Source organism: Acipenser ruthenus, chromosome 20 (genome assembly GCF_902713425.1).
Source record: "Acipenser ruthenus chromosome 20, fAciRut3.2 maternal haplotype, whole genome shotgun sequence".
NCBI classification, from domain to species: domain Eukaryota; kingdom Metazoa; phylum Chordata; class Actinopteri; order Acipenseriformes; family Acipenseridae; genus Acipenser; species Acipenser ruthenus.
This window is the reverse complement of record NC_081208.1, coordinates 15,140,274-15,166,398: the sequence shown is the minus strand read 5'-3', so window position 1 is coordinate 15,166,398 and position 26,125 is coordinate 15,140,274. Positions and strand designations below refer to the sequence as shown.

At 43.3% G+C, this 26,125-nt stretch overlaps 1 protein-coding gene across 1 annotated transcript; it reads right to left on the bottom strand.

Annotated features, from left to right (window-relative positions):
- Positions 1-11,753: 11,753 nt before the first annotated feature.
- LOC131698885 (asialoglycoprotein receptor 1-like) lies at positions 11,754-25,978 on the bottom strand. Its single transcript, XM_058993549.1, has 7 exons — positions 25,809-25,978; positions 22,979-23,071; positions 22,086-22,175; positions 21,275-21,814; positions 14,905-15,056; positions 14,602-14,714; positions 11,754-14,477 (listed from the first exon to the last, which is right to left on the bottom strand). The coding sequence occupies exons 1-7, from the start codon at positions 25,933-25,935 to the stop codon at positions 14,297-14,299; spliced, it is 1,296 nt and encodes a 431-aa protein (XP_058849532.1). The 5' UTR covers positions 25,936-25,978; the 3' UTR covers positions 11,754-14,296.
- Between the last annotated feature and the right edge of the window lie 147 nt (positions 25,979-26,125).

Here is a 26,125-nt window from a genome sequence, read left to right as displayed (position 1 = left end):
CCCATTGTAGCTGCTCTGTACTTGTTAGCATTGCTCTTCAGTATAATACAGAGCCACTGTTGTGGTGCCACTGTCTGTATTGCAGTTAAAGATTGTTATTAACAGTTGCGGCTAGAAAATGTTTGTGTCGGGTGCATTTATTTAGTTTTCTATCAATGTGGCCCTTCTGGCATCCTCTGAATGCCTTTTCAATTTGTTATTTCATTTTAAACCGTTAAAGGCAAAATCATAACAAAACATAGAATAGTGTGAATACAGCTCTGGTGTGTATACAGCTCTGGCCAGTTTAGCATCACCGAGAATGTTTTAATTGAGACAGAATTAAAAAACAAAACTATATGAACATAATTTAGATATTTTATTTAAAATAATGTAATTAAAGAAACTTCAAAAAGATATTGTAAAACTGTACCGGAATCCATAATAGTTGCACAGTGTGTCATGTTAGATTTCGAAATGTTGCATTTTTCAATTTGTCAGTTTTTTAAGTATATGGAAAACTACCAAGTGGTATGTAATTCAATATGTTAACGTAACATTATTCAACAGGTTTCATTTGATTTTTTGAAGTAAAGTGTGTTCATTCTAGAGAGTGATGCAAAACTTTTGGCCATAGCTGTACACTGAGCAAAAAAAGTGGAGGGGCAAAATATATAGTTTGCCCCCCCCCCCCCAACCGTATTCAAAGAAAGGGGGTGAGGGCGAGGTTCATGTGCCCTCTCTGCCCTATGGGTTAGGCCCTCTAATTGTATCGACTGAAAGACTGCCTGCCCTGATAACTCATTTAAAGGTTCCAGGTAGTTTTATGCAGGCAGGCACACAAGCTTCCTCCCGTCTTGAAGTTTTCTGTCACTCTTTCTGTCACTCTCATGTGAACTAAACATTCCCCTTTGTTTACATTGTTGTGTTTTTGTACACTGACATCATTTTACAAGAAGCTCCTAGAAAGCTGATACTGTGAGGCATGTGAGGGTACATATGGAAATGAATACATTCAATTCAAATACGGAACATCATGTAATTAAGAAACTGCAAAATGATATTGTAAAACTGTATCGGAATCCATAATAGTTGTACAGTGTCATGTTAGATTTCGAAATGTCGCATTTTTCAATTTGTCAGTTTTTTAAGTATATAGAAAACTACCAAGTGGTATGTAATTCAATATGTTAACGTAACATTATTCAGCAAGTTTCATTTGATGTGTTAATTCTAAAGAGTGATGCAAAACCTTTGGCCATAGCTGTACACTGAGCAGAAAAAGTGGAGGGCAAAATATATAGTCCCCCCCACCCCCCCTCCCTTGAATACGGGGGGGAAGTCATGTGCCCTCTCTGCCCTATGGGTTAGCCCCTCTAATTGCTTCATCAGAAACAGTGCTGACAGTGCTGGCTCTCCAGTTTGTTTGCATTCCCTCAGGTAGTTTTAGCTGCAGGCAGGCACACAAGCTTCCTCCGTCCTTGAAGCTAACATGAGTTATGGATGTCTGCTTTACTTTCCTCTTTTTTCTTTTTCTTTGATACTGAAATATCCAAACTTGTCCAGCACAAAGGAATCGTTGTCAAGCCATGTCAGATTGCTTCAAGTGTTTAAACCTTAGTGTATAGATGCCATTCCTCTTGCATTAGGCTTCGTTTTTGTTTTTGTTTCTTCTTTCTAGGTGTTGTGTCGCTACAGAAACACCTGGAACACACATCTCAGACACGCCTTCTTAGGGGGAGTGATGCACAAATCTGGTGAGAGAGAGAGAGTGGGGGAGAGGGTATAGAGAGAGCATCGGGGAGGGGGAGAAGGAGGAGGATGAGTGGAGAAAAGAGGAGAGAGGAGGAGTCAGAGAGGGAAGGAGAGAATAGAGGATGTGGAGGATGAGATGGGAGTAGAGGGTGTAGGAACAATTCAATAATTGATCATTTAATGTTTATCTGGGTTGATTAGTTTTTTTTATTATTATTATTTATTTCTTAGCAGATGCCCTTATCCAGGGCGACTTAAAATTGTTACATTATTTTTACATACAATTACCCATTTATACAGTTGGGTTTTTACTGGAGTAATCTAGGTAAAGTACCTTGCTCAAGGATACAGCAGCAGTTTCCCCACCTGGGACGGAACCCACGGCCCTCCAGTCAAGAGTCCAGAGCCCTAACCACTACTCCACACTGCTAACTAATTGGCATGTTACAAAGATCGAGGATTTACTATGAACACACATTCACGCGCAGACACAAGGAATGTTTAATCAATAGTATTATTTTATTAAGTACACAAATAATAAACAGAAATCAGAAAAGTCATAAAGTAAATCTCTTAGTCTCTAAGCACAAACACAATTAAAAAAAACTCTCTGCACTCATGCTGGCTAGCAGGCAACTGAAATATGACACCGCCTGTCTCCTCACACACAAACTGCAGCTCTCCAGCAAGCTGTGACTGGTAGCTTGCTGTCTCACACACGCCCACATACAATCAAGTCTGGAACTGAGATGATGCAGACAATCTTAGAATATATCACATTAACTTGTTAATGGTATATAGATTAAGTATATGGTAAGTTTACTTTTAAAGAAATTCTTCATACAACAATATGAGGTAGATTACTTATAGTTACTTCATCAAGTTTCACTAAATGTTATTTCACACACAAAGTGTGTAAACTATACAATTAACAGTTCAATTCTATGTGAACGTGTTACAATTAACAATTAGTTAATTAATTAGTTCCATGAAAGGAAAATGAAAAATAGAATTATACTCAACAGTTCCTTGAAGCTTAGACAGGTCTGCTGGTTTGAAACTCAATCTGTTGAAGTGTCCAGTACAAAAACTCTCCTCTCAGCAACGATGTCTTCAATCCCACATTGGATCAAACTCGGCAACAAAGCTTTCAATTCTCGATAGAATCAACAAACAGCTACAACAAAGTCTTCAGTCCTCGGTATAGGATCCACAACAGTGCCCGTCCGCTCTGTCCTCTTCGCTGAATCTTTTGGCTATGCAGTTAGCAGGGCACAGTTTCTTTTCGATGCTGTGGTTTTAGGTGTACAGCAGACCCAGACTTCTTGTCTGATAACACTCTCTAAGTTTTATGGCAGTCCTCCAGCCGGGCCTCAGTCTCGTTGCTTGTGGTAGTGACTCGCTTGCAGCTTGCTTCCTCTTCTTAGGTCCGTTTTCAACGTCCCAGAGTGGCAACTTTGCTTAGCAGAATGACAGCACCTTGTTTAGCTACTTTCATGAGATCATTTGTGTATCTTGCCTTTTTTTTAAAACTCACAATCCTTTGATTTTTTTAATGTCCTTTTCCACTGGGACATCGCTAGTTTATGTGTTCCTTGCATCAAAATGATTGTTGTTGCACGTGTGAATTATCTGTACATAATTCAACTGTCCGCTCAGCCTAATCCAGTTCAGGCGCCAGTCCTCTAATCAGTAGGTCACATAGTTCGGTATGTCTGCCAGGAACCAAGGGGCCCTGTAACAGGGGAGATCTGGACTGACTATTTGGCACATCCGTATTACTGCAGGTAGAGGGCAGCAGTCTCGTGGGATCCACCTGTCAGTCATGGCGATGACACGGAGAGGTGGGTAAGAGGGTGTGTGTGTTTTCCCTCTCTCTGAGTGGCTGAGGGGCGGGCCTTGGGAGACTGCTCGGCCCATAAGATCTGGCTTGGTTGTGCGCTCGGGTGGCCGTGTTTGGGGAATACCCAGTGACACTGACGAAAGAGGTCAGTTTTTAAAACAAAACGAGGCAAAACTGGCTGGGGAAAAACAGCCGGCCTTAAAATAAAAAAGAGGAAAGAAATAACAGAAATCCCCACGTACCCGAGAGGACGTGCTTAGTTGTACGGGGAACTCCGGCCATCCCAGCGTATAGAGGGTAATTGAGCGTAGGACGGAGGCTCGTTCTGACCGGCTTAGTGGCAGTGGGGGCACTGTGTAAGCAGCACTTTTTGTTTGTAGTTTTATTACTGTGTTTTATTTTCCCTTTTTCTTTCGCCTTTGGTTTTCATTATTATTTACGAGCACTTGTTGTGCCTGTACCTGTATTGGTAAACACCGTGGTTCTGGTTACTGTTGTCAGTATCCAGTCCACGGACAACAGCGCCATCTACTGTACCAAATAAATCAGTGCGCCTGAGTGGCGTTACAAATAAAGACACTGTGCTCACAGAGCAACATAAATATTTTAAATAAAACAAATCACGAACACAAAATGAACAGCCAATACAGGTCAGGCTGGGCAAATGCCTTCACTGATCCTGTATATGTTTTGTTTTTTTAATTTTCGCTCTCGCTCCTCCTCTGAACATCCAACCCCCTCTGAGCTGAGAGTGGGTCTTTTATATTCGTGGCTGGAGCCTTAATTACCTATTAATAAATTACCTTATTAAGGCTCCAGCCACATTCCCACGCAAGTTCTAGGGAAGGGGTTTTAACCCCATCCCCACAACTACATATTACAAGACCGGGTCTCTCGCCGGGTCTCAAACAGTAAATAATAAAAGAGGGACGGCTTCGTCCGCCCGCATACAAATACAATAATAATAATAACAACACAAAACATACATATATACAAATAATAATACAGGGGCGGGGTGTACTCCGTCACAGCGTCTTACCATTCAACTAAAGAGCAATCTCTGCAGTCGAGGTAAGTACATGTTTTATGATCTTATGACGATGTCACTGTTATTAACTCATCAGCCACTAGGAGGAGTTTGTTTCACATAGTTTAAAGAACACCTCGAATGCAGAAGTATGAGCTTCATCCCCAGTGTTCATGATTGTGCTGATCCATTCCCCTCTGGAGTTTAGAATAGGACATGTGTGTGTCTGGCTGTGTACCTTGTAAGGATAAATGACCACAAGGGGGTGTGCAGCTGTTATTGCTGTCCCCTCTGAAAGTAGGTTTTGTGTTTCTAGATGTTCTGTTTACAAATTCACAGTTGTCACGATTGCAGAGGCAGAACTTGCAGGTGTACAGGGCCGTAATTGGCCCCGTGGAAGGACTGGTATGTCCCGCTAACGCACCCCCCCACCGATACTGTATTTTGGTAATGGGTTTGAAGGAAGCTGTCAATAGCGTGTAGCAGTTTCAATATCTCAATTAAAATCTGCAGGAGGATAGTTTACTCTTTCTCAAAGTAGTTATGTTTAAGTTAATATAGCATTTAATGCAGTAGACAGAAGAGAAGGACACAACACCCTACTTCCAGGTTCAAAGCTTTATTTATGATGCTATCTCTCAGCAGCCTACAGAATCTAACGCTGTAGTTGCTTGCCGTGGAAAACCACAATAAGCGTGCAACGCCCCCTTTTATAACATAGCTCTGCCCCTTTATGCTAATCGAGTGCCAAAGCGAAAGCTATCTCATTGGTCCTCATCCGCACACCAGGACCAATGGGCACACACAACTAACAGCCAATGACAGGGACCAGGGCGCCCATCCGTGCAGGGTAGCTCGCACAGTCACAGGGACAGAGCGAACCCGCAACTACAGGTAATACAGACGAGGGGAGGAACACAATACAGCGGTAATAACAGCACCCAGACAGGGGAGACAAGAGCGAATACAGCACACAAAACATAAATACACAGCAGTGAAGGTAAGTGAAAGTGAACAAATATATGTTTTGTACAAACTCCACGTGTAATAGTCATTAATTGGAAGCTTACTTTAAATCAAATAGCATACGTTTTTAGCAGAAAGTACATTTTAATGGTGTTGCTATACACTATTTTATTTATCCCGTGCCAAAAATAAACCACTCATCTCTGCTCTTAACTAATAGCCTGTATTAGTAAATATATTTGTATTTTAAGCAATATAATCTAATTGTGTTTACCACCAGCTGAAGAAAGTACTTTATTTATTTTACACGATACAATTTTTCTAAGAAACTGCTGCACCACGTTGTTTTGAGCAAATTATAGATCGTAATAATAGAGTAATTCATACTGTGGTATATATTGTGCAACTTTAGGGCTCTTTTAAAGTTTTTAAAAGTCTTAAAAAATACATAAAATTGCTCTGCCTTTTTTCAGCTTTTTGGTGTAGTAAAATATGAAATGTGAAAGTTCAAATCATCCCAGCACGCAAAAGGACGATCACAGAACTGTTCCCGTAAAGCGCAGCGTCGGGTCTGTGATTGTTCATGTGAACAGCAGCTGAGAGTGGAAATAACTGTATTGGGGTGGGGGTGGGAACACCTCTCTAACAGTAATGAAACTTGGTCAGGACATTCTTTAGCACAATTTATTGAGATGATCACAATCTGGGGGTGTGTGGAGTTGCTGTTTCTCTTCATATGCCTCAGTTCCATTAGTCCCTGTGTATTCGGTGGATGAACGGCGTGGTGATCTGTAGCTCTGGTTGTGTATTGATAGCCGCGGCGGGGGCTGCACTGTAGGTTTGATATTCAGAATCAGGGTGTTTTCAGTCCTGTTTGGGGTCTAGCAATGCTGAGCTGCTCCAAGCAGGGCTGTGAATGTGTGAGTCTGTTTGTATTTCAGTGGCAGCCTGTCTGCAGCACGAGGGTAACCAGGTGTAGAGAATATTTAACCAGCGGGGAACGCTGAGATAGTTTCACAAACCCTTCTTACTGGCACAGAGCACAGTGTATCACCCCAGCTCTACAGGGAAGCTGCTCTGTAATCGATGACAGCACAGTCTGCTTTAGAATGCCATTTACCATTAAGAGAACACATTGCGTTGTCTGGCTCATTGTCTTTTTAGTACCTGATATACCATACAGCAAGTGAACTGGGACCAGTGCCTCTGACTCTTTCAAATGGACAGACAGCGGGCTAGTTCAGCAGCCTCTCATTCATGCCTTTCACCTTCCTCTGGAGGAGGCCTGGGTTCCAGTCTTTTCACTTTCTGAACACTGGGACTGGAGCCTTCAGTTCAGAACGAGGTGGCACAGGAATTCACATTGAAACATTTAAATGAATGTGGCAGGCCTGCCCCTGTAAAGAATATGGGTTTGTTTAACTTGCACATAAATGTTTAGCTTTGGATATGGCAGTGTCGGGAGGGTAAACTCCCCTTCCTACCTAATGGAAAGGAATGTGCAGCAGGTGGCCAGGTGTCAATTGAAGAATTGATCATCAATTAACCCTGGTGTCCTGCCTTTAAAAAGGGGCTGGAGAGCCTGCCCTTGGTTCTTCTTTTGTTTGGTGCTTTCTTCTACAAGCCTGGAGGTGACGGTGAAGAATCCTCATGACTGTGTGGTGAACCAGGGTGAGCTGCAGATTATCACTGTGTGTTTAACATTTAAATGAATAAATAAAAACAATGTATACATACAGTGTAGATTGTGCATCAGGATTTTATTGCTCTGCACTGTGCCACAAAACAATGCGTGTCACCAGGTTTGAATGCAGTGCATTACAGTATAGAGTGTCATGTTCTCACGTTGTGGTCTGTGTTGTCTACCCAGAGAACTCTCCCTCTGTGACCTCATCAGAGAATCCAATCCAAAATAAATCTCTGATTCGTCTCACCTGGCTGTGTATGAACTCCTAAACAAACCACAACCACAGTCAGTAGACTCATCCCTGACATAGTTTTAGTGTTTAATTCAAATCTAAATTGGATTCCAGGGTAGACCCAATAAGGTGTCCAAGTCACATTGAAACTTGAAACTTGAAACTAAGGAAGTCTGGAAAGCAAAACAACAAAAACAAGAAGAGGCCTGGGACAGTGTTGTGCTCAGGAGGGTGAGTTCATGTAAAGCCTTGGTCACGACACATTAATAAAGAGTGGTATGAGAATGGATTAAATGTATAGAATGGCACATGTATCTGTACTAGATAGCGGATAGGCACAGTGTTTGAAACAGCTGGGAAGTAAAGGGTTTCACTTCCCCATTCAGCAATGCTCAGCTATATTAAAATGGGTGTGAAAATCGTAAACTAACACAGCTCTGACCAAAACGCTGTTTCTCTGAAATTATGATACTCTGTGGATTGAGGACGTGCAAAAGCTCAGGGGGCTAAATAAAAACGTCCTATTCTGCACAACTTAACATAGCCAGCCTTTGCAAAAAGCAAAGCACAGATCAGCATCACACAGGGGTGCAAAAGGGTGTAACCACACTGCTGGTTTGTGCTGCATGAGGCAGAAGAACACCTGACACCAATTTAACCTCACTGCTGAGACCTGCTTGCTTCTTTACTCTTTAAAGCAGCTAGCCAACTATTTACAATACATTTTCTTAGCTCCTATTAGCACATTCAGCATTATCATTGCAGCTTCCCTGTAATTGTGCTACCATTGTCCCCTACTATATTACAGAATGATTGCATTGCAGCTGTAGTGCCACTGTTTGTCTGTGTGTCTTTATTGCTACTGAAGATCATATGGGTATAGTTAGCAAACTGTGATCCCATTCTACCAATAGCAGCCTCATCCCATTATAGCTGCCCCATAGTTGCTACTGTTGTGGTGCCACTGTCTGTATTGCAGTTAAAGATTGTTATTGAAGGTTACGGCTAGAAAATGTTTGTGTCGGGTGCGTTTATTTAGTTTTCTATCAATGTGGCCCTTCTGGCATCCTCTGAATGCCTTTTCAATTTGTTATTTCATTTTAAACTGTTAAAGGCAAAATCATAACAAAACATAGAAGAGTGTGTATACAGCTCTGGAAAAAAAAGTTAGCATCACCTAGAATGTTTTAATTGAGAGAGAATTAAAAAACAAAACTATATGAACATAATTTAGATATTTTATTTAACATCATGTAATTAAATGCAAAATGATATTGTAAAACTGTACCGGAATCCATAATAGTTGCACAGTGTGTCATGTTAGATTTCAAAATGTTGCATTTTTCAATTTGTCAGTTTAAGTATATGGAAAACTACCAAGTGGTATATAATTCAATATGTTAACGTAACATTATTCAGCAGGTTTCATTTGATTTTTTGAAGTAAAGTTTGTTCATTCTGAAGAGTGATGCAAAACCTTTGGCCATAGCTGTACACTGAGCAAAAAAAGTGGAGGAGCAAAATATATAGTGGAATGGAGAGTCAAAGAGCTGGGCATGAACCACTGGCTTCATGTTTAAACAATGAATGCCTTGTGCAAAGAGGCTGAGCTTTGCTGGGGACCCCGATATAGAGTCCGGTCCGGGTCCGATTCTTACGACCCGGAATCGCTACTACAGGACCCGACCCGCAACCCACTGCAACACCGTCTTCTTATCCGCGACCCGACCCGCTTTAATAAGACCTGCAACCTGTCCCAAACCCGCAAGTGTTTGTCCTTTTACCTACTGCCTGCGTCAACTGACTCTCACGCTGTCACATTCACACACAGATATCTCTACCATTCTCCACAGATTGAGTTTACACAATAGGCTATACTATGTTTTGTGTTTGTAGATTTTGTGTTTACTAATTCACAGTTGTCACGATTGCAAGGGGGCAGAACTTGCAGGTGCACACCCTCTGGTGGTCACTTCTAAAACCACGCACTCCCTCGTTGTGAAATGAATTCAGCTTGTATTAGAAGTCTTTTCAGAAGCAGTGGTTAAAAAAGAAAAGGGCTTTAGTTTAGTAACCCTTGTAAATAATGATCAAAGTGGAAACAGCAATACAGAACCATTGAGGACACACATTCTAGGATATTAAACAGGGAAGTAATTCACTATGTTGAAGTTAGGAGATGGAAAGCTTTTTAAAGTAACAGATTTGTTAAAGCGAGTGTTCCATGCCTCGCGCAGTCCTGGAGCTGACCATGTTAAGTGGAGGAAGTGTCGCTCAGCAGCGCTGACCTCACTTCCTGTGCCGGCAGGAAGCCTGTCTGGTGGAGGAGAAAAATCTGGAGCAAAGGCCAGGCCATCACCACCCCAGAGTCCCTGCAACAGGTGAGGGGTGGCTATATGAATAATTATACAGAATGGCTTAAACTGGATACTGCTGGATTGTAATATTTCAATCAAATTCAGAAATAAATAAAATAGACATAATAAATTCAGTGACCGATGTTTCAACTACAGTATTTCCAGTGTGTTCAATTAAAGACATCTTAATAGGCATCTAGTCAGTAAGCTTTTTACATTTAACTTATTAAGTTTCATTTAGTATTTTTAGCATGTAGATAAATGTCTCGGTTTTGCCCAAGTATCTGTGGTTGAGTATTTTTGGCTGGGTTGTACTGAATTGTGAATGGCATTCTAGTGCCATCTAGTGTTGGTCTTTGATATTGCACTGTATTGTCAATGGAGTTCTCATGCCATGTAATGGTGGATTGTAGTATTCTTTGGTAAAACTAAGTCAGCTGATTTATATTTCAGCTGGTACCATCATTGGTTTAATCAGTGTTTCACAGAACCTCTAAGGGTGCGTTCTCAATGTGAGCAACCACACTCAAGTGAGACTAACCCTCAAGCGTGTCTGAATTGTCTGGTTGACTTTGTTTCGTATAGTTTGCCTCAGTAGCACTGAAGAAAGCACGAGCCCAAACATTTGTCTGTTATGAGTTTTAAGGTTTACCTGTTTGCTGATTGGTTGACATCCCAGTCTGGAGAGAAGATGGGGCTTCCGGCAAATCAGTTGCAGAGGCTGGTGGGATTGTCTGGCTCACAGGAAGTGAAATAGAAGCTGAAACAGGTGACCCAGGAAGCACTGAATCACAAGGTGAGTGTGTGACAGTCTGTGTGTGTGTGTGTGTGTGTGTGTGTGTGTGTGTGTGTCTACTGCATTGTTTATACTGTCTGTCTTCGTGTTTAATGTATTGTGGGTACCCTAGTGTATCTGTTTGTGCATGTAGTCTTATTTAATGTTATATGGTGTTCTGACTCTGTGTGAGTGTGTGTGTGTGTGTGTGTGTGATTAGTCTTTGCCTGTATGTTTAATGTTCAGTTCTTTAGTGCTGTAACACTACTGGGGTGGAAACATCCAGGTCTTTGGTCCACGTCACCCCAGACTAAATAAACAGAATGCTCCATGAGCGTTAGAATGCTGTGGTTATTCACTCATGAGGAGAGCTGTAAGCGACCCACTCGCAGCCACAGCAGGTGTGGTCAGAGCTGGTGCGTCTTACTGGTTTGCAGCTGGTCATGCTGGTTCAGGAGACTAGGTGCTGGTTAAGGAGCTGGTTAAACTGGTTCATTTAAATGTAATACTGTGGAGTTCTGGTTTGAACTGTTTGTTGTCTGTAGCACTGTACTCCACTCACTCTATCTGCTGTAAACCCTCTCTGGGATTGTATGTACCAGCTGGGTGCCCAGTAATATTTATTTCGATTCCCAACTCTGAGCTGCTCGCCAGCAGTGGCTGGGATTTTCAGCAGGGACAGCTCCCATTGGAGAGCACACAGCACAGCCAGGCTGACTGCAGGAACAGCACCCATTGGAGAGCACACAGCACAGCCAGGCTGACTGCAGGAACAGCACCCATTGGAGAGCACACAGCACAGCCAGGCTGACTGCAGGAACAGCACCCATTGGAGAGCACACAGCACAGCCAGGCTGACTGCAGGAACAGCACCCATTGGAGATCACACAGCACAGCTAACTGCAGGGGATTTTGTTAAACACATGATTACATCATCTATAATCTGCAAATACAGGTGTGTGTTAAAAAATAGACTAAGTGGAATGATCTCTCCTGTACTATTAGAGCCCTCTACAGTGTTGAGTGGAGTTCTCTTTCCTATAGACCTCTATGCAGCTCTCCAGTGTTGAGTGAGGTTCTCTTGGCTTTATAACTCTAGATCAGCAATGTTAATAGTTAGAATAAAAAAATATTTCACAATAAAAAATGTTTATTAATTAACTCAAATAATATACAAACTTGAATAGTCCCCCCAGAATCTCTAACAAATACAGTGCAGAGGGGTCTACAGAGTTCAATACAAATACAAATAGAATAAAAAAAAAACTATCGGTAATAATAATAAACTCATATAATATACAAAGCAATTGTTAATCAACCTGCTGAAGAATATTGTACTAGTAAGACATTACACTGAAACCTGCATCTCATAATATTGTTCAATTTGACTCTACAATCTGGCTGAATATTTATCACATTCTTCCAGAGTTTGGCCTTTTGTGTGTGCACTCTGCTTTATCAGTAACAATGCAAGCTTTCTGGCTTGTGAACTAAACAGACAGCCAGCCATTCACCTGCTGCTCCCTGCAGCAGCAGGGGGGTATGATAGGAACGCTGTATATACAGGGAGCTCTGCTTCAGCTCAGGGAAGAAAAACACAAATGGAAACAAAGGGAAGAGGAACAGGAGCTCTCCTCATTTGTTTACATTGATAAAAACCCTATAATGCACATTTTATAATACAGGCTTGTGAGGTAACAACCTTAAATATGGGGAAAGACAGAAGGCTGCATATTCAGTACAGTGCCTACAGCTCCCATCATGTTCTGCCCCAGCAGTACCAGTGAGGGATGATGGGAGCTGTAGACAGAATGGACTGAGCCACAATATTCAAGATCTATAAAAATGATCATTGTCTCCCTTGTAAAAGTGTGTGGTATACCAGGGTAAAAGCACAGCACAATCATGGTAAAGCAAAGGCGAGCAGGTGAAGCACAGATATGCATTGTAAAGTGTTGTAAAAACAATGGCTAACCAGCACAAGCCTGCTAAAGCACAGGAAACTGCAAAATGCCTGTACATTTACCAGGGTGAACTTTTATAATGAGTATCAGTGCATTACAGGGATATAAAATGATAATACTGATCTGCTGAAGTAGTTGTTTCAGTGGGTTGCTCTACTGTAGCTCAGAACAGAGCCCTCGGATACAGTTTCGAAATGTCTGGATCCTGTGTGACTAACTAGTCATCCCTCTTGTGAACCACTAGAGGGAGCAAAACTCCAAAGACTCGGTTATACAATTAAGCAAAACTTAATGACTTTGAGAAAGACTCCACTTGGTGAAATATCTTAATTTCATAAGTTATCATCTTTTAGTTTTCTTCTCTGACTTCATTTACTTCACACAACCATAAACTCTGCACAGTCTGGTGCCTTCATCAGTGTGCTGATTCAGACTGTTTGTGGGGGTGTGCTTCTATCAGTTAGGTAGGGCTGGCCCCTCCCTGTGAGGAATCAGGTTGAATCTCCCCGTCATTACGATTAAGCCTTTGATTCCCAATCTTGTTGTTGGGGTCCTCATTCAAGATGTGGAGCTTTCTGCACTGATTGGGTCTTTCTGTCTGTCCCACTCTGCATGGTGAACATGATAACTTCTTGTTTGTTTTTTTTTCACAGGAGATCAGGGTTCGGGAGTCTCCTGGGTGCATGTGTGCAGTGGTTTTAAATAAACACTGACCTTTCTGTTCACGTTGCTAAACTACCTGAGATCAGATTTATATCTCAGCTGCTTTTTCATATTGTGAGATTCTTAATGTTTCAGCTTTATTTCTGAACAAACAATGCAATTCTGTTCTCACGGCCAGACTTCATTCAGTACAAACCACCATCAGCTCATTGTTATCTCTGCTTTCTCATAATGTGGAATCAAACGGTTAATCTGGTAATGTTGGGGGATGACCTGCATGCTTGTCTATCTGAACTGAGTTTCTTCTATTCTTTCTCGTCTCTCTTTGTGCTTCAGTGACGTTAGTTTCTTTTTTCCTGATTGTCCTGTGTGGCAGGGCAGAGGAGAAGCCCTGAACATTGTTAGAGGGGGCGGGGCAAAGCCCTGCCTGGAAATCATGTATTGGGTTGTGTTTATGTAGCACGGGTGAATGTGCTGGCAAAAGGGATTTTGTGTTTATTTAAAAGACGAGTGTCTTGTTTATTATTGGTTTGAATGTGGTCTGGCACAGGCGGTGTTAGCAGCTCATCTCTGACAGACAGCTCATGAGAATGCGTGGTCAGCAGTCAGTGATTATTGACAAATTGACTGTCGGCCATGCAAACTAAAACTCTCGTGCAGAATGTGTCCGTCTCCAAATTAATTAATTGGGTGTTGATTCGGAGATGGCCTCGAGTATATGAACCTGTCTGTTTCTGTGTTCAGGGTGGGTGTTTGAGAGGAGGAACGAGAGTGAGACGGGAGAAAAACGAAAGTAAAAATAAAACTCGAGTACTACAGGATCAGTGAAGGCGACTGCCCAGCCTGACCTAGGTATCGTTTTGTTTTTATGTGTTCGTGATTCGTTTTGTTTTAAATATTTATTTTGCTGTGTTTTTTTTTGTTTAATTTTATTTTTAAATAAATACGCGCGCACCAGCGCTTTCACCCGAGTACCTGCCTGTGTGTGTCTGTGTCAGCTTTCTGCTCTGGGGACGTCGTCACTCGGTCAACCTGTCATATCCTCTTTCTAAACTATCAATGCCTTAGTTTCACAAATCCTTTTATATTGCTTTTTGCATGAAGAATCAAACCAGGTCTCTCTGGAATTCCTCTTTGGTTGTAGTTGTGCACAATCTTCACCAGCGGGGTCGTCTCCCTTATAGTCATCAGGCTCTTTACCTTTATCATGTGTCCTTGTGGCCCAGAATCTGAAAGAGATGAGGAGCAATGCCAGTCAGTGTCACACGATGTCAGTAGAAAATGACTAGGTTGTTTGCTGCTGTATCCTTTTAATCCTCAGCAGTGATTTCAGAATGAGATTGAAGCTCTTACTTTGCCTTGTCATTGAGAGGAGTGCCGTCCACCCAGAGCCAGACTCCTTCATTAACAGCGTCCGTCAGGCCAATCCAGTAAGAATCCGTTTTAGCCTTCTTTAATAAGAATTTCTGAGCAGAAAACAACAGTTTACTATTAGTTACAATGGAGCTGTAACATCATGAGGCAAAGATGGGTGTATTTTTAAAGAAAGAGAGACACTTACTGTACGTAAAGGAAAGGAAATTAACAAATACATGACAAGCAATTTTTCCTGCCAGTTTGTTTTATTTTTAAACTTGAATGTTTGCAATACTGTACCTGCTCCTCCTCGCTCTCTATAATCACCAGGTCTGCTTCCACTGACACACAGCTAGCCTGGCTGGAGTTCCAGTTCATTGTATCAGTTGAGAAGTAGTAGCACTTTCCATTGGACTCCACCCACTTCTCTGGACAGGCTTTACAAACCCGCTCTGCACAATGAGAGAAAGAAGCAGTGCATGTTAAACGCCTGGAGATCTGAAGAAGGGGGCTGCACCTACAACACAGGGCTAGATTCTCAGAATTAGCATTAGCATGATTTTATCACAAGGATACTACATCTCCCCTCCACTCCAAATAGTATTGGAACAGATGAGTAAATGGTGGGGGGGGGGCTTTATTTGTCCCTGTGTTAGGGTGTGGGAATTCACTGACATGAGAGACAGAAGTTTTTAATTTAATTTTATTATTTTTTTCTTTCCATTATTAACCACCAGGTGGCACTGGTTCTTCTATCCCCAATACCAACGATGGTAAAGAGGTTGCACTTGTATCAGGCAGCACGCGCAGATGCTAAGAAATAAAAATGAAAACAAAAGGTGAAAGAAAAAGGGAAAATAAAACACAGTAATAAAAACTACAAACAAAAGACACTCATGCAGCGTCCCCCATGTTTTATGCGTCATCCTCCATGGAGAAGTTTACTTTAAGCTCTTTTAATGAAAGTGGCTTCTGTGATGTTAGTAAGAGAGCCCAGTTATTTGATTTTATTAAGTCAAAAAAGGCAAATTGTATTTTACTGCAAGAGACTCACTCTGACAGCAGTAATGAAGCACACTGGCTGTCAGAGTGGAAGGGGAAGGTGATTTTAAATCACGGCTCCAACGTTAGTGCTGGGGTGGTAGTTTTATTTTCACCGGGGCTGGGAGCAGAGATTGTGTCTGTGGAGGAGGTCGTGCAAGGGAGGCTTTAAATGTTGAAATGAAATTAAATGGGGGTTTTATTGATCTTTGTAGTATTTATGCTCCTAATTTGGGCAGAGAACAGATTGTATTTTTTAAAAGTATTAATCAGATTTTAGGAAAGTGTGATCCAGAACATTTTAATTGTACTTTAGATTTTTATTTAGACAGAAATCATGATGAACCCAATCCCCAATCCGTGGGGAAAACTCAAATTAAGATTTTCTTCCAGCAATACTCCCAGAACGTCACTGGACAAATGAATGCAGCAGTCAGCCAGTTAGAGATTGAGATTTTAGAGATTGATAGAGCGCTGAGTGGCCAAAGCACGGAGGGAATATATTGCAGCCTTAAAGAGAAGAAACCTCTCCTGATCAAGGGGTCGCTGGTGAGAGCAAGATTCATTGAACTAAGAGACATGGACGCCCCCACAGCCTTCTTTGGCTTGGAGAAGGTATCTGAACACAAGCAGATGCTGTTACTGAGGCTGCCCGGGGGAGAGAGGTCTCCAGCCCTGCGGAGCTTCGTAGGGCCGCAGTGGACTTTTACTCCGAGCTGTATCAGGCTGAGAAGTGCGACCAGGAGTAGACGGAGTGGCTATTGGAGGGTCTCCCTAGCCTGAGTGTGGGGGAGCGCTGCGGCCTGGACACGCCTGTTATTTGGGGGGCTCACGACCGCCGTCACACAGCTCTCCAACAGCACAGCACCTGGGCTGGACGGACTTCCGGCTGAGTTTAATAAGCATTTTTGGAAATGTCTTAGAAGTGATCTGCACAGGTGCTGAAGGAGTGTGTGGCAGAAGGAGAGCTACCTCTGAGCTGCGCAGGGCAGTACTGACTTTTGTTACCCAAAAAAGGAGGTCTATCTGAGCTGAAGAACTGGTGCCCTGTGTCGCTGTTGTGCTGTGATTACAAAATCCTCTCCAAAACCCTGGCCAGCCATCTTAGAGAATGCTTGAGCGCCATGGTGCACAGAGACCAGATGTACCGTGTGCCGGGGCACTCTATATTTGATCATTTGTTTTAAATCAGAGACCTTTTTAATGTTTCTAATTTTTTTTAATCTAGATTTTAGGCTGGTGTCACTTGATCAGGAGAAAGCTTTCGACAGGGTGGACCATGGCCATTTATTCCACACACTGGAGGTGTTTGCTTTTGGTCCTGTTTTTATCTCTTGCATCAAAATTGTATACTCTGATATATATATATATTTTTTTTAATTTAAACGTTGCCAATTAGTTTTTATTATTTTCTCCCCAATTTGAAATGCCCAATTATTTTTTAGGCTCAGCTCACCACTACCACCCCTGCGCTGACTCGGGATGGGCGAAGATGAACACACGCTGTCTTCCGAAGCGTGTGCCGTCAGCCGCCCGCTTCTTTACACACTGCGAACTCACCGTGCAGCCGCCTCAGAGCTACCGCGTCGGAGGACAACGCAGCTCTGGGCAGCTTACAGGCAAGCCCGCAGGCGCCCGGCCAGACTACAGGGGTCGCTGCTGCGCAGTGAGCTGAGGACACCCTGGCCGACCTAACCCTCCCTCCCCCCGGGCGACGCTCGGCCAATTGAGCGCCGCCCCCTGGGAGCTCCCGTCCACGGTCGGCTGTGGAACAGCCTGGACTTGAACCGGCGACGTCCAGGCTATAGAGCGCATCCTGCACTCTAGCGAGTGCTTTTATTATTATTATTATTATTATTATTATTATTATTCATTTCTTATCCCTTATCCAGGGCGACTTACAATTGTTACAAGATATCACATTATACATTATTTTTACATACAATTACCCATTTATACAGTTGTTTTTTTTTTTTTACTGGAGCAATCTAGGTAAAGTACCTTGCTCAAGGGTACAACAGCAGTGTCCCCCACTGGGGATGAACCCACAACCCTCCGGTCAAGAGTCCAGAGCCCTAACCACTACTCCACACTGCTGCCCCTTTTACTGGATGCGCCACTCGGGAGCCCAGATATTTTTAGCTTTTAAGATTAATAGCAGTTTAAGCCAGCCTTTCCCAGTGGAGAGAGGGAACAGACAGGGCTGCTCTCTGTCGGGGATGCTCTATTCGAGATCTATTGAACCGCTGCTACACCGGCTGAGGGAGTGTCCTGCTAGCTTGGCCTCCTGGCAGGGAGCTGGCTGGGAAGAGCCCCTCCCTTTCTGCCTCGGGTTCTGGATTGGAACAGAGCTGGACTGAAAGTGCTGAAGGCATACTTGCGTACAGAGGCTTACATGCAGCAGAACTGGGAGAGGGTGTTGGTGAAGGTGGTAGGGAGATTACAGAGCTGGTAATGGCTGCTGAACCGCCTGCCCTTCAGGAGGAGGGTCCTTGTGATTAATAACTTGGTGGCATCCATCCTGTGGCACAGACTGGTGTGTCTGAACCCTCCCCCAGGGCTGCTGGAGCAGGTCCAGAAGAAACTGGTCAATTTCTTTTGGAATAGAAACCATTGGTTGAAGCCAGTGGTGCTGTACCTGCCCTGAGATGAAGGGGGGCATGGGCTGATAGACATCTCCTCCCAGTTAGCTGCTTTCAGACTGCAGAGTCTGCTGTACTCCCCCAAACTGAACTGGAAAGGCCTAGCTCTGTCTCTCCTGAGGTGGGCTGGAGAGCTCAGTTTAGACAGGGTTGGAAAGATTTTATAAGAAGATATTGAATGCCTGGAGGTTAGTAAAGGTTTTAAGGACAGAATGCACTAATTGTGTTTTCAAAGAGCCTCTTTTTTAATGACATTTTTAAATGTGGCGTTTATTTTAATTACAAACAGCTTTTTTCAGTGTTTTTAGAGGCCAGAGTCACTACCCTGCGTCACCTGATAGACTGGACTGAGTGGCGATGGAAGAGCGGGGCTGAGCTGACTGCAGCACTGGGCCTGCTCTCAGTACGATTCATGGAGAGGGTTCTGGGAGAGAGCAAAGCCTCCCTTAAGCCCTGCTGTGTCGAAGTTCGTGGTGCAGTGCCACTCAGAGAGACAGGCCCTGGAGCATGAACCAGTTTCACCCTCGGTGCTGCTCTCCCCTGCGGTGCTGGAGGAGGAGGAGGAGGAGGGGGGTGAGCAGTCCGGGATGCTGTTATCACTGGACAGAGAGTCAGACCTGCAATTCCATTCTGCAGTGAAGAGGCAGCTGTACAGCACAGTTGTCAAAGCATGCCATTACCCCAAGTTAAGAGACCTGACTGACACCTACCATTGAGTGAGTCTGCGTTGCCGTCCTGGAAGGTGCTGTACAAACTGCCCCTGCCTGATTAACATTACATGAGAGTAGATGTTAAAACTTCATGCTGATTTGAACTCGGCTCTCGCAAAGATAAGCGCCAACTAAGATGTAGCTTTACAGTAAACTAATGTGATCCATCTGCATCTCCATCCATTTGTGTTTCTTTCCATATGATGATGCAGATATCTTTCTGCCTGGTGTTGATGGCTTATGTGTAATGCTGGCTCCAGGGATCAGCTTATTTTGCCTCCCCAGCAACCACAGTGCGGTCTCCCCAGCGCATCAGCATGACAACCGTCTGGATTGAGCTAAGTAGGGTACATCTCTGGGATCTTCAAGTGGGCACCTTCCGTCCTCGGTGTTTCGTCGACTAGCCCACGACACCTCAAGAGGGCTTGACAGTGATTCTGGCATCCCAGCATCACCACCCTCCGTCCCCCACTCAACTCAGCCCAGCTTACTTAGCCGTACATCAGTGTTGCTTTCTTTCTATTGCGCTTGAGATCCCCAGCTAGAATCTTTCCGTCTCAACCACAGTCAGTTGCTGCTCCTTTCTGCTGCTTCAAATAAGTTCTTCACTGTGCGACACAACTCTTGGCCACCGAACCTGACATCTCTGAGAAATCAGGTTGTACAGTGCGCCACAAATCCTCGACAACCCACCTCTGCTGGGTAAACCCAAACTCTCCATCCTTGCTGTTCTGCTTCAGTGGCTAGTTGAGCATACCGCAGTTTCTTCCTCTCATACGCCTCATCCACAGCATCCTCCCATGGCACTGTTAACTCTACCAGATGAACAAGGCGTGCTGATCCAGACCACAAGACAATGTCTGGTTGAAGGTTAGTGGTGGCAATCTCGGGTGGAAAAATAAGCCATTTACCAACATCTGCCAGCATTTAGCAGCTTCCAGTTGTCCTGGGCGAGGCTTGGCTTTTACACCTTTTCTTGGCTGTTGCTCTCCTGGAAGGAGGAATATTGTCACAATATTGTGTAATGCTTTGATGGAACTGGTTGCAACTTATTGGTCATGTTACGCTTGTCTTCCAATTGTAAGGGCAAACATCGCAGCACCTGGTCATGGCGCCAAGTAAACCGTCCTTGGCTAAGACCCACCTTACATCCTGCCAAAATGTGCCTTAATGTTGCAGGTGATGAACACAAATGACATGAGGGATCCTCACCCACGCAGAGGTTTAGGTTCTGTGGTGATGGGAGAACATCATATGTTGATCTGATGAGGAAACTGATCCTGCTCTGTTCCATTGTCCATAAGTCTTGCCAGCCGATCTTGCATTGTTCCACACTCTCCCATCTCATCCATTCTCCCTGCTTGGCCTGGGAAATGGCCTTTACGCACCTCATCCTCTCCTCCTGCTTTTGCACCTTGTTGACTACCAGATTCCTCCGTTGAGCTGGGGCTGCATTGTGCCATGTAGGAGGAGCTGAACTGAGACCAAGGCCCACTCTTCCATGCTGAACTTGCCCCATGATATCACCGATTTGAAGGGCAGCCTTTGCATCTTTCTCATCTTTCTTTGCCACTGCTGTCCTGGAGGGTGCTGTACAAGCTGCCCTTGCCTAAGCACTCCGGGGACCTGCAGTGGCACGTCCTGCATGGCATCATGGCCACGAACCGCTAGCTGAGCCGGGTTGAGGGAGCGGTGCCCCTTCTGCCCCGCCGTGGAAACAGTGTTTCACAGACTGCCCTCGACTCCGGCCTGCTGACGAACCTCGGGGTGCTTTTTACTAAAGCGCTGTTCATTTTTAGTATTACGTATTCTTACATATGCCGCTATCGGTGTGCCCTGGTCAACTTTCTTCAAGGTCAAGCGAAGCTAACCATTTTGAAATCCCACAAGAACAGAATGTCCTGCACTGGTATAGATGATGCTTTGTGTGTTTTTAGAGTCCTGGTTGCAACCAGAATAAAAGCTGATTTATTTTATTACAGTATGGTTCAAGATGTGGGTGCATTGAGGAGGGAGTGTGTGGGGTGGGTGAAGATGGCAATTTAATTTTAAATTTTTAAAAAGATCATGTAATTCTATCACTGTTGCTGCCGTCTGTGTTTTATCATTGCTGCTGTTTTATGGTGTAGAATGTGTTGATTTTCAAAATTCAATCTCTGTGTTGTGTGATTCGTATACTGTGTATGACAACTCTGCACAGTCCAATGCACTTCCTGCAAAGCATTCTCTCTCTCTCTCTCTTTCTCATGATGGGATTGTATAGAATTCACAACTCACCCTTTGAAGAGCCTTCTTTGAGAGGACAGTATTTATCCAAGATTGATGATTTGACAGAAAGCTCAGTATTGTTCTTTTTCAATTCTGAATTTTCTTTTTGGAGTGTGTTTTTCTCATCTACTAGCTGGCTCTGATTTTGTAAGAGCCTGCTATAGTTACTCTGCAGCTCAGAATGAGTTTCATTGAGCCTGCTATAGTTACTCTGCAGATTAGAGTGAGATCCAGAGAGCTTGCTATAGTTACTCTGCAGCTCATAATGAGTTTCATTGAGCCTGCTATAGTTACTCTGCAGATTAGAGTGAGATCCAGAGAGCTTGCTATAGTTACTCTGCAGCTCATAATGAGTTTCATTGAGCCTGCTATAGTTACTCTGCAGATTAGAGTGAGATCCAGAGAGCTTGCTATAGTTACTCTGCAGCTCAGAATAATTCTTGTTGAGGTTGCTGTAGTCACTGCTCAAGTCCTGGAGCTGATTCTGTAATGATGAATAATTTGAGGACAGGCTGGTGTATTTCTCAGGGTCTTCTTTAGTTCTGAAATCTAAGAAAAACAAACAAGCAAACAGACAAACGTGAATTACAGTTTTGTTCAGTGGAATGCACTCAACCAGCTTGTTCTGTACATGTTTAAAGCTGATTAATCAGTTCAGTAAATCTGACTCTGAAATGCAGTGATATTCGCTGTCCATGCTTCATATACTGGTCATGGGAAACTGTTATCTGAATTCTCTTTGCACAAGTCCATTTATGTGAATACAAGTTTGATAGCGATTTGAAACCCTGCTAACAAACAGCAGCGTGTGAATACTCACGATAGACAGTGAGGGAGATGATGGAAGCCAGTAAGAGACAGCACAGGATGAGGAGGACTTTGCCAGCAGCACTCACAGGAGGGGTGGGGTCTGAGGAGAGAGAACACAGCTCTGGATACAGTACACAGTATACTAAAGAAACTTTCTAGATTTATAACTTCAAACAATCAGTCAAGGATACACTTCAGTATAGGGCAGCAATGTGGAGTAGCGGTTAGGGCTCTGGACTCTTGACCGGTTGTGGGTTCAATCCCAGGTGGGGGACACTGCTCCTGCATCCTTAAGCAAGGTACTTTACCTAGATTGCTCCAGTAGAAACCCAACTGTATAAATGGGTAATTGTATGTAAAAAAATAATGTGATATCTTGTAACAATTGTAAGTCGTCCTGGATAAGAGTGTCTGCTAAGGAATAAATAATAATTATAATAATAATAATTAGAGGCTAGGAGCTGCTGTCAATGTCAAGCTCAATGTCAAACTTGAGGAGCTCTTTAAAACAGTCCAGCACTGCGAGCCCTGTTCACAAAGCTGCAACTCAGGAGCTAGTTAACAGGTGTTTCAACAGGGTGTGTGGATAAATACAGCAAGGCTGTTCTGCTGTTGGCTTAAAAGAAAACTTGATTCACAGTATGTGTTCACTAGATTGCACTCTCGACAATACAGACACTCTGCTAATCCAGTCTGTGCGGGTAAAGGGAACCTGGCAGCTAGAACTGAAGAGCTGGCCCTGAATTCAGGTCAAAGCACCTTAACACCCAGACTAAAGGGAATAAACCATGGCTGAGTACTGACAATAAGACGCACTCTGAATGATTCCAGACATCATGAAAAGGTAAGGGAGAATGTAATGTAACATGATGACACTGACAGCAGTGCTATTCATGGGCTCACCCGCTGTGCGGCTGGGGTCTGTCTGCTGCTGCTGCTGGGAGCTTGGAGCTTCTGCAAACTTCACTGTAGCATAGGTGATATCGTCTTCCCTTCCTGGGAGTGAAGACAAACAAAACACAGGAGAAGTGAACATCTGATCTGACCATTTCACTAGCATAGCATCAGATAGTAGGCTCTTATTAACAATGCTTTAAAATCAAGTTCACCTTAAAGCAGCGCTAAACAAGGCTTTATCAAATCCATTCCCTTACCGCTTACTGGCTTTAAATTATTACTGCCCAGCCTTTAAAGGAGAGCTAACCAAGGACTGAAAATCCATTCTCTTAGAGAAAGTGAAAATAAAGAAGCCTGTAAAACTAGCTGATCTACAGAAGAATGAGAAGAAAGTTTACATGAAGGGGAAGAAAATATTTCAAGCCTATAATTTGTAATGAATAAAACTGAAGAGCCAGAATAGTTGTGTGATTCGTATGCTGTGTATGACAGCTCTGCACAGTCCAGTGCACTTCCTGCAGAGCTCTCGCTCTCTCTCTCTCTCTTTCTCTCTCTCTCTCTCTCTCTCTCCCTCTCTGCAGCACTGTGGACTTAGGCTGTTGCATCCTTTACTGTGCAGCGTGTGGTTTTCTTCACCCTAATGCCCTTGTGCATCGTTTACAGTAAACTGTCACACTTCTCTCTGAGTGCAGACCACACTGTACCAGCTTGAGGGAGTGTGAGAGAGTACAGTGGCGTAGTGTACAGTATCTCACAGCACAGAAGTGTCATGTTAAACAAATACATTAATAATAATGTTAATTTTCCTGTAATAGAATGAAAGTGCCACTCCCAAGTGTAGGTTGAGTTATTTATCAGTGGAAGAGCAGATCTTTTGACAGTGTGTACTCTTGACACAACACCACAGAGAGAGGATACATGTCTAATGAGTGGATTGTAATAAGAGGGCTATTTGTGATTTGATCTCATAGAGCCTCATTGTCCCGTTCCCCTGGATGTCCCATTGCCCTTGTGTGTGTGAAATGCTGATAGAAACTAAGACAATTCTTTCACCAAAATTCTTGGTGTGCAAAAACAAAATCACAAAAAACCTGTTCCTTAAAGATACATATTTAAAAATGAAACCCAAAAATCCAAGCTGTTACTCAATAGCTGGTCCTGCTTTAGAGTGTGCAGGCAGTTTCAAAACAGAAACCGAAGCAGAAAGAAAGAAAAGAGGGGCATCTTACAATAATGCACATCATCTAAATGCCTTTCATCCAGCCTGTAATCATTACAATGTTCACAAGGAGAAACTAACAACTTGAGGTTGCTTGTGAAATCTGTGGAAGGAGAAGTTCAGTTTCTGACTCATTTTGTACAGTTACAGAAACTGCATTCATCTCTGGAAAATTGCCATTGCCTCTGCACTTGCTTTAAAGGGACCCTCTAAAGGGTCTTGTTGTTTAGATCCAGTTTATGTTTCAGTCGTAACATAAAGCACCCCTCTGGCCTCAGTAGAGCTCTCAGAATCACAGAGTCCAGATGGTACACCAGAGTGTAATCATCCTGCAACACTCTGCTCACAGTGGATTGTTCTGTGTGGTGTTTCTTTTTTAAGCCCCTTTCACACTGGCACTCCTACTCGGATTCTGGCTACCCGGGTCACAATCCTGTGAAACCACGTACCTAGGTTGTACCCGGGTCCCAGCGACCCACCTCAGGATGTGGGATGACACGCTTTGACCCGAGCGAGATAAAAATGCATGACGGTCATTCGTAAGCCAACGAAATAACAAACAGCCACGCCTGCATGAAGGTTTCTACTGCAAGGAACATTTCTGTTTATTCTGATGAGCCATATTTCTATTGATTGAGACACACCATGAGCCAGATTGCAACAGGGATGTAGAAACATTTGCTCTAATCAACACTCACAGTTCAATCCAGAGAAGCTTGGATGGAAATGTCTGTAACAAGCTGCTCCCGGGGCATTGATACATGCGTTGTGTGTTTGCTTCTGTCACCCAGGTGGATCCTGCTTTATCAAAAGCCGTGTGAAATCGCGTAGCCGACCCGCATGACACCGGGTCCTGACCCGGGTAGGTTCTGACCTGGGTAGAGCATGCCAGTGTGAATGGGGCTTAAGAGGATGCCATCTCATTAACAGCAGCAGTTCACACACACACGCACACGCACACAAACACATACACACACACACACAGAAACACACACAGAAACACGCACACACACACATTCACACACGCACACATTCACACACACATACTCTTTATAGTATACATATTATTTTCTCGTATCTTTTATTAAATCAATTAAACTGAGACCATGTCTCCCAGTGCAGTTCAATACATAAACCAGAAACAGAAAACTTGTATCTTCATTCCAGCAAACTGTTTAACTTTGTTGAGCAGAAAAACATTGAAAAAATGAAGTTTCATTAGGTATTTCATTGATAGATGAAATGTTAGCCTTATTAGTCTAGAGATGATGGACAAAGAGAAGGAGATGTGATACTAGGAAAAACATCAATCTCTCTATCCTACTTACACCTGAAGAAGACAACGCTGAGGTCTTGAAAGCTTGTGATTAATTATTGTTTAGTTAGTCCAATAAAAGGTATCGGCTCTATTGGTATTTCTAAATTTAACACTAGAAACCCGAGTCTGGTTACAGCAAAGCAGCTCTTTACCACTGCAAACTGGCAAAGAGATTTACACAGCGGAGTCTGAGACCCAGTCAAGTGTGTCAGCAAAGCACAGAAAAATGTACGCAACAATTTTAAAGGGAGCCCATTCTTCATGTAATAAAGCACCAAGTTTACAGAGACAATGCTCACCTGCACACAGTTTAGCACCTGCTTGGTCATCTGGTTTCCGAGTGAACTTGACACTGGAGTAGAGAACTTCACCGGACATCTTGTTAGATTGTTGTAAGATTGTAGCAGAATGGAGGGAGACCAGCATGAAGTGAACCCAGGAAGAACCTACAAGATCTAGAGCAGCTATTTGAATCTCAGTGGCGATGTAGTCTTCCTGTATTCTTAATTATACGGTAATGAACACAGTTCCCCAAAATCAACAACCTGTGTCAGAAGTTATTTCTGTAAAGAGGAAGCTACAAAAAAACAGCAAAATTGTCAAATTCAGCACTGAT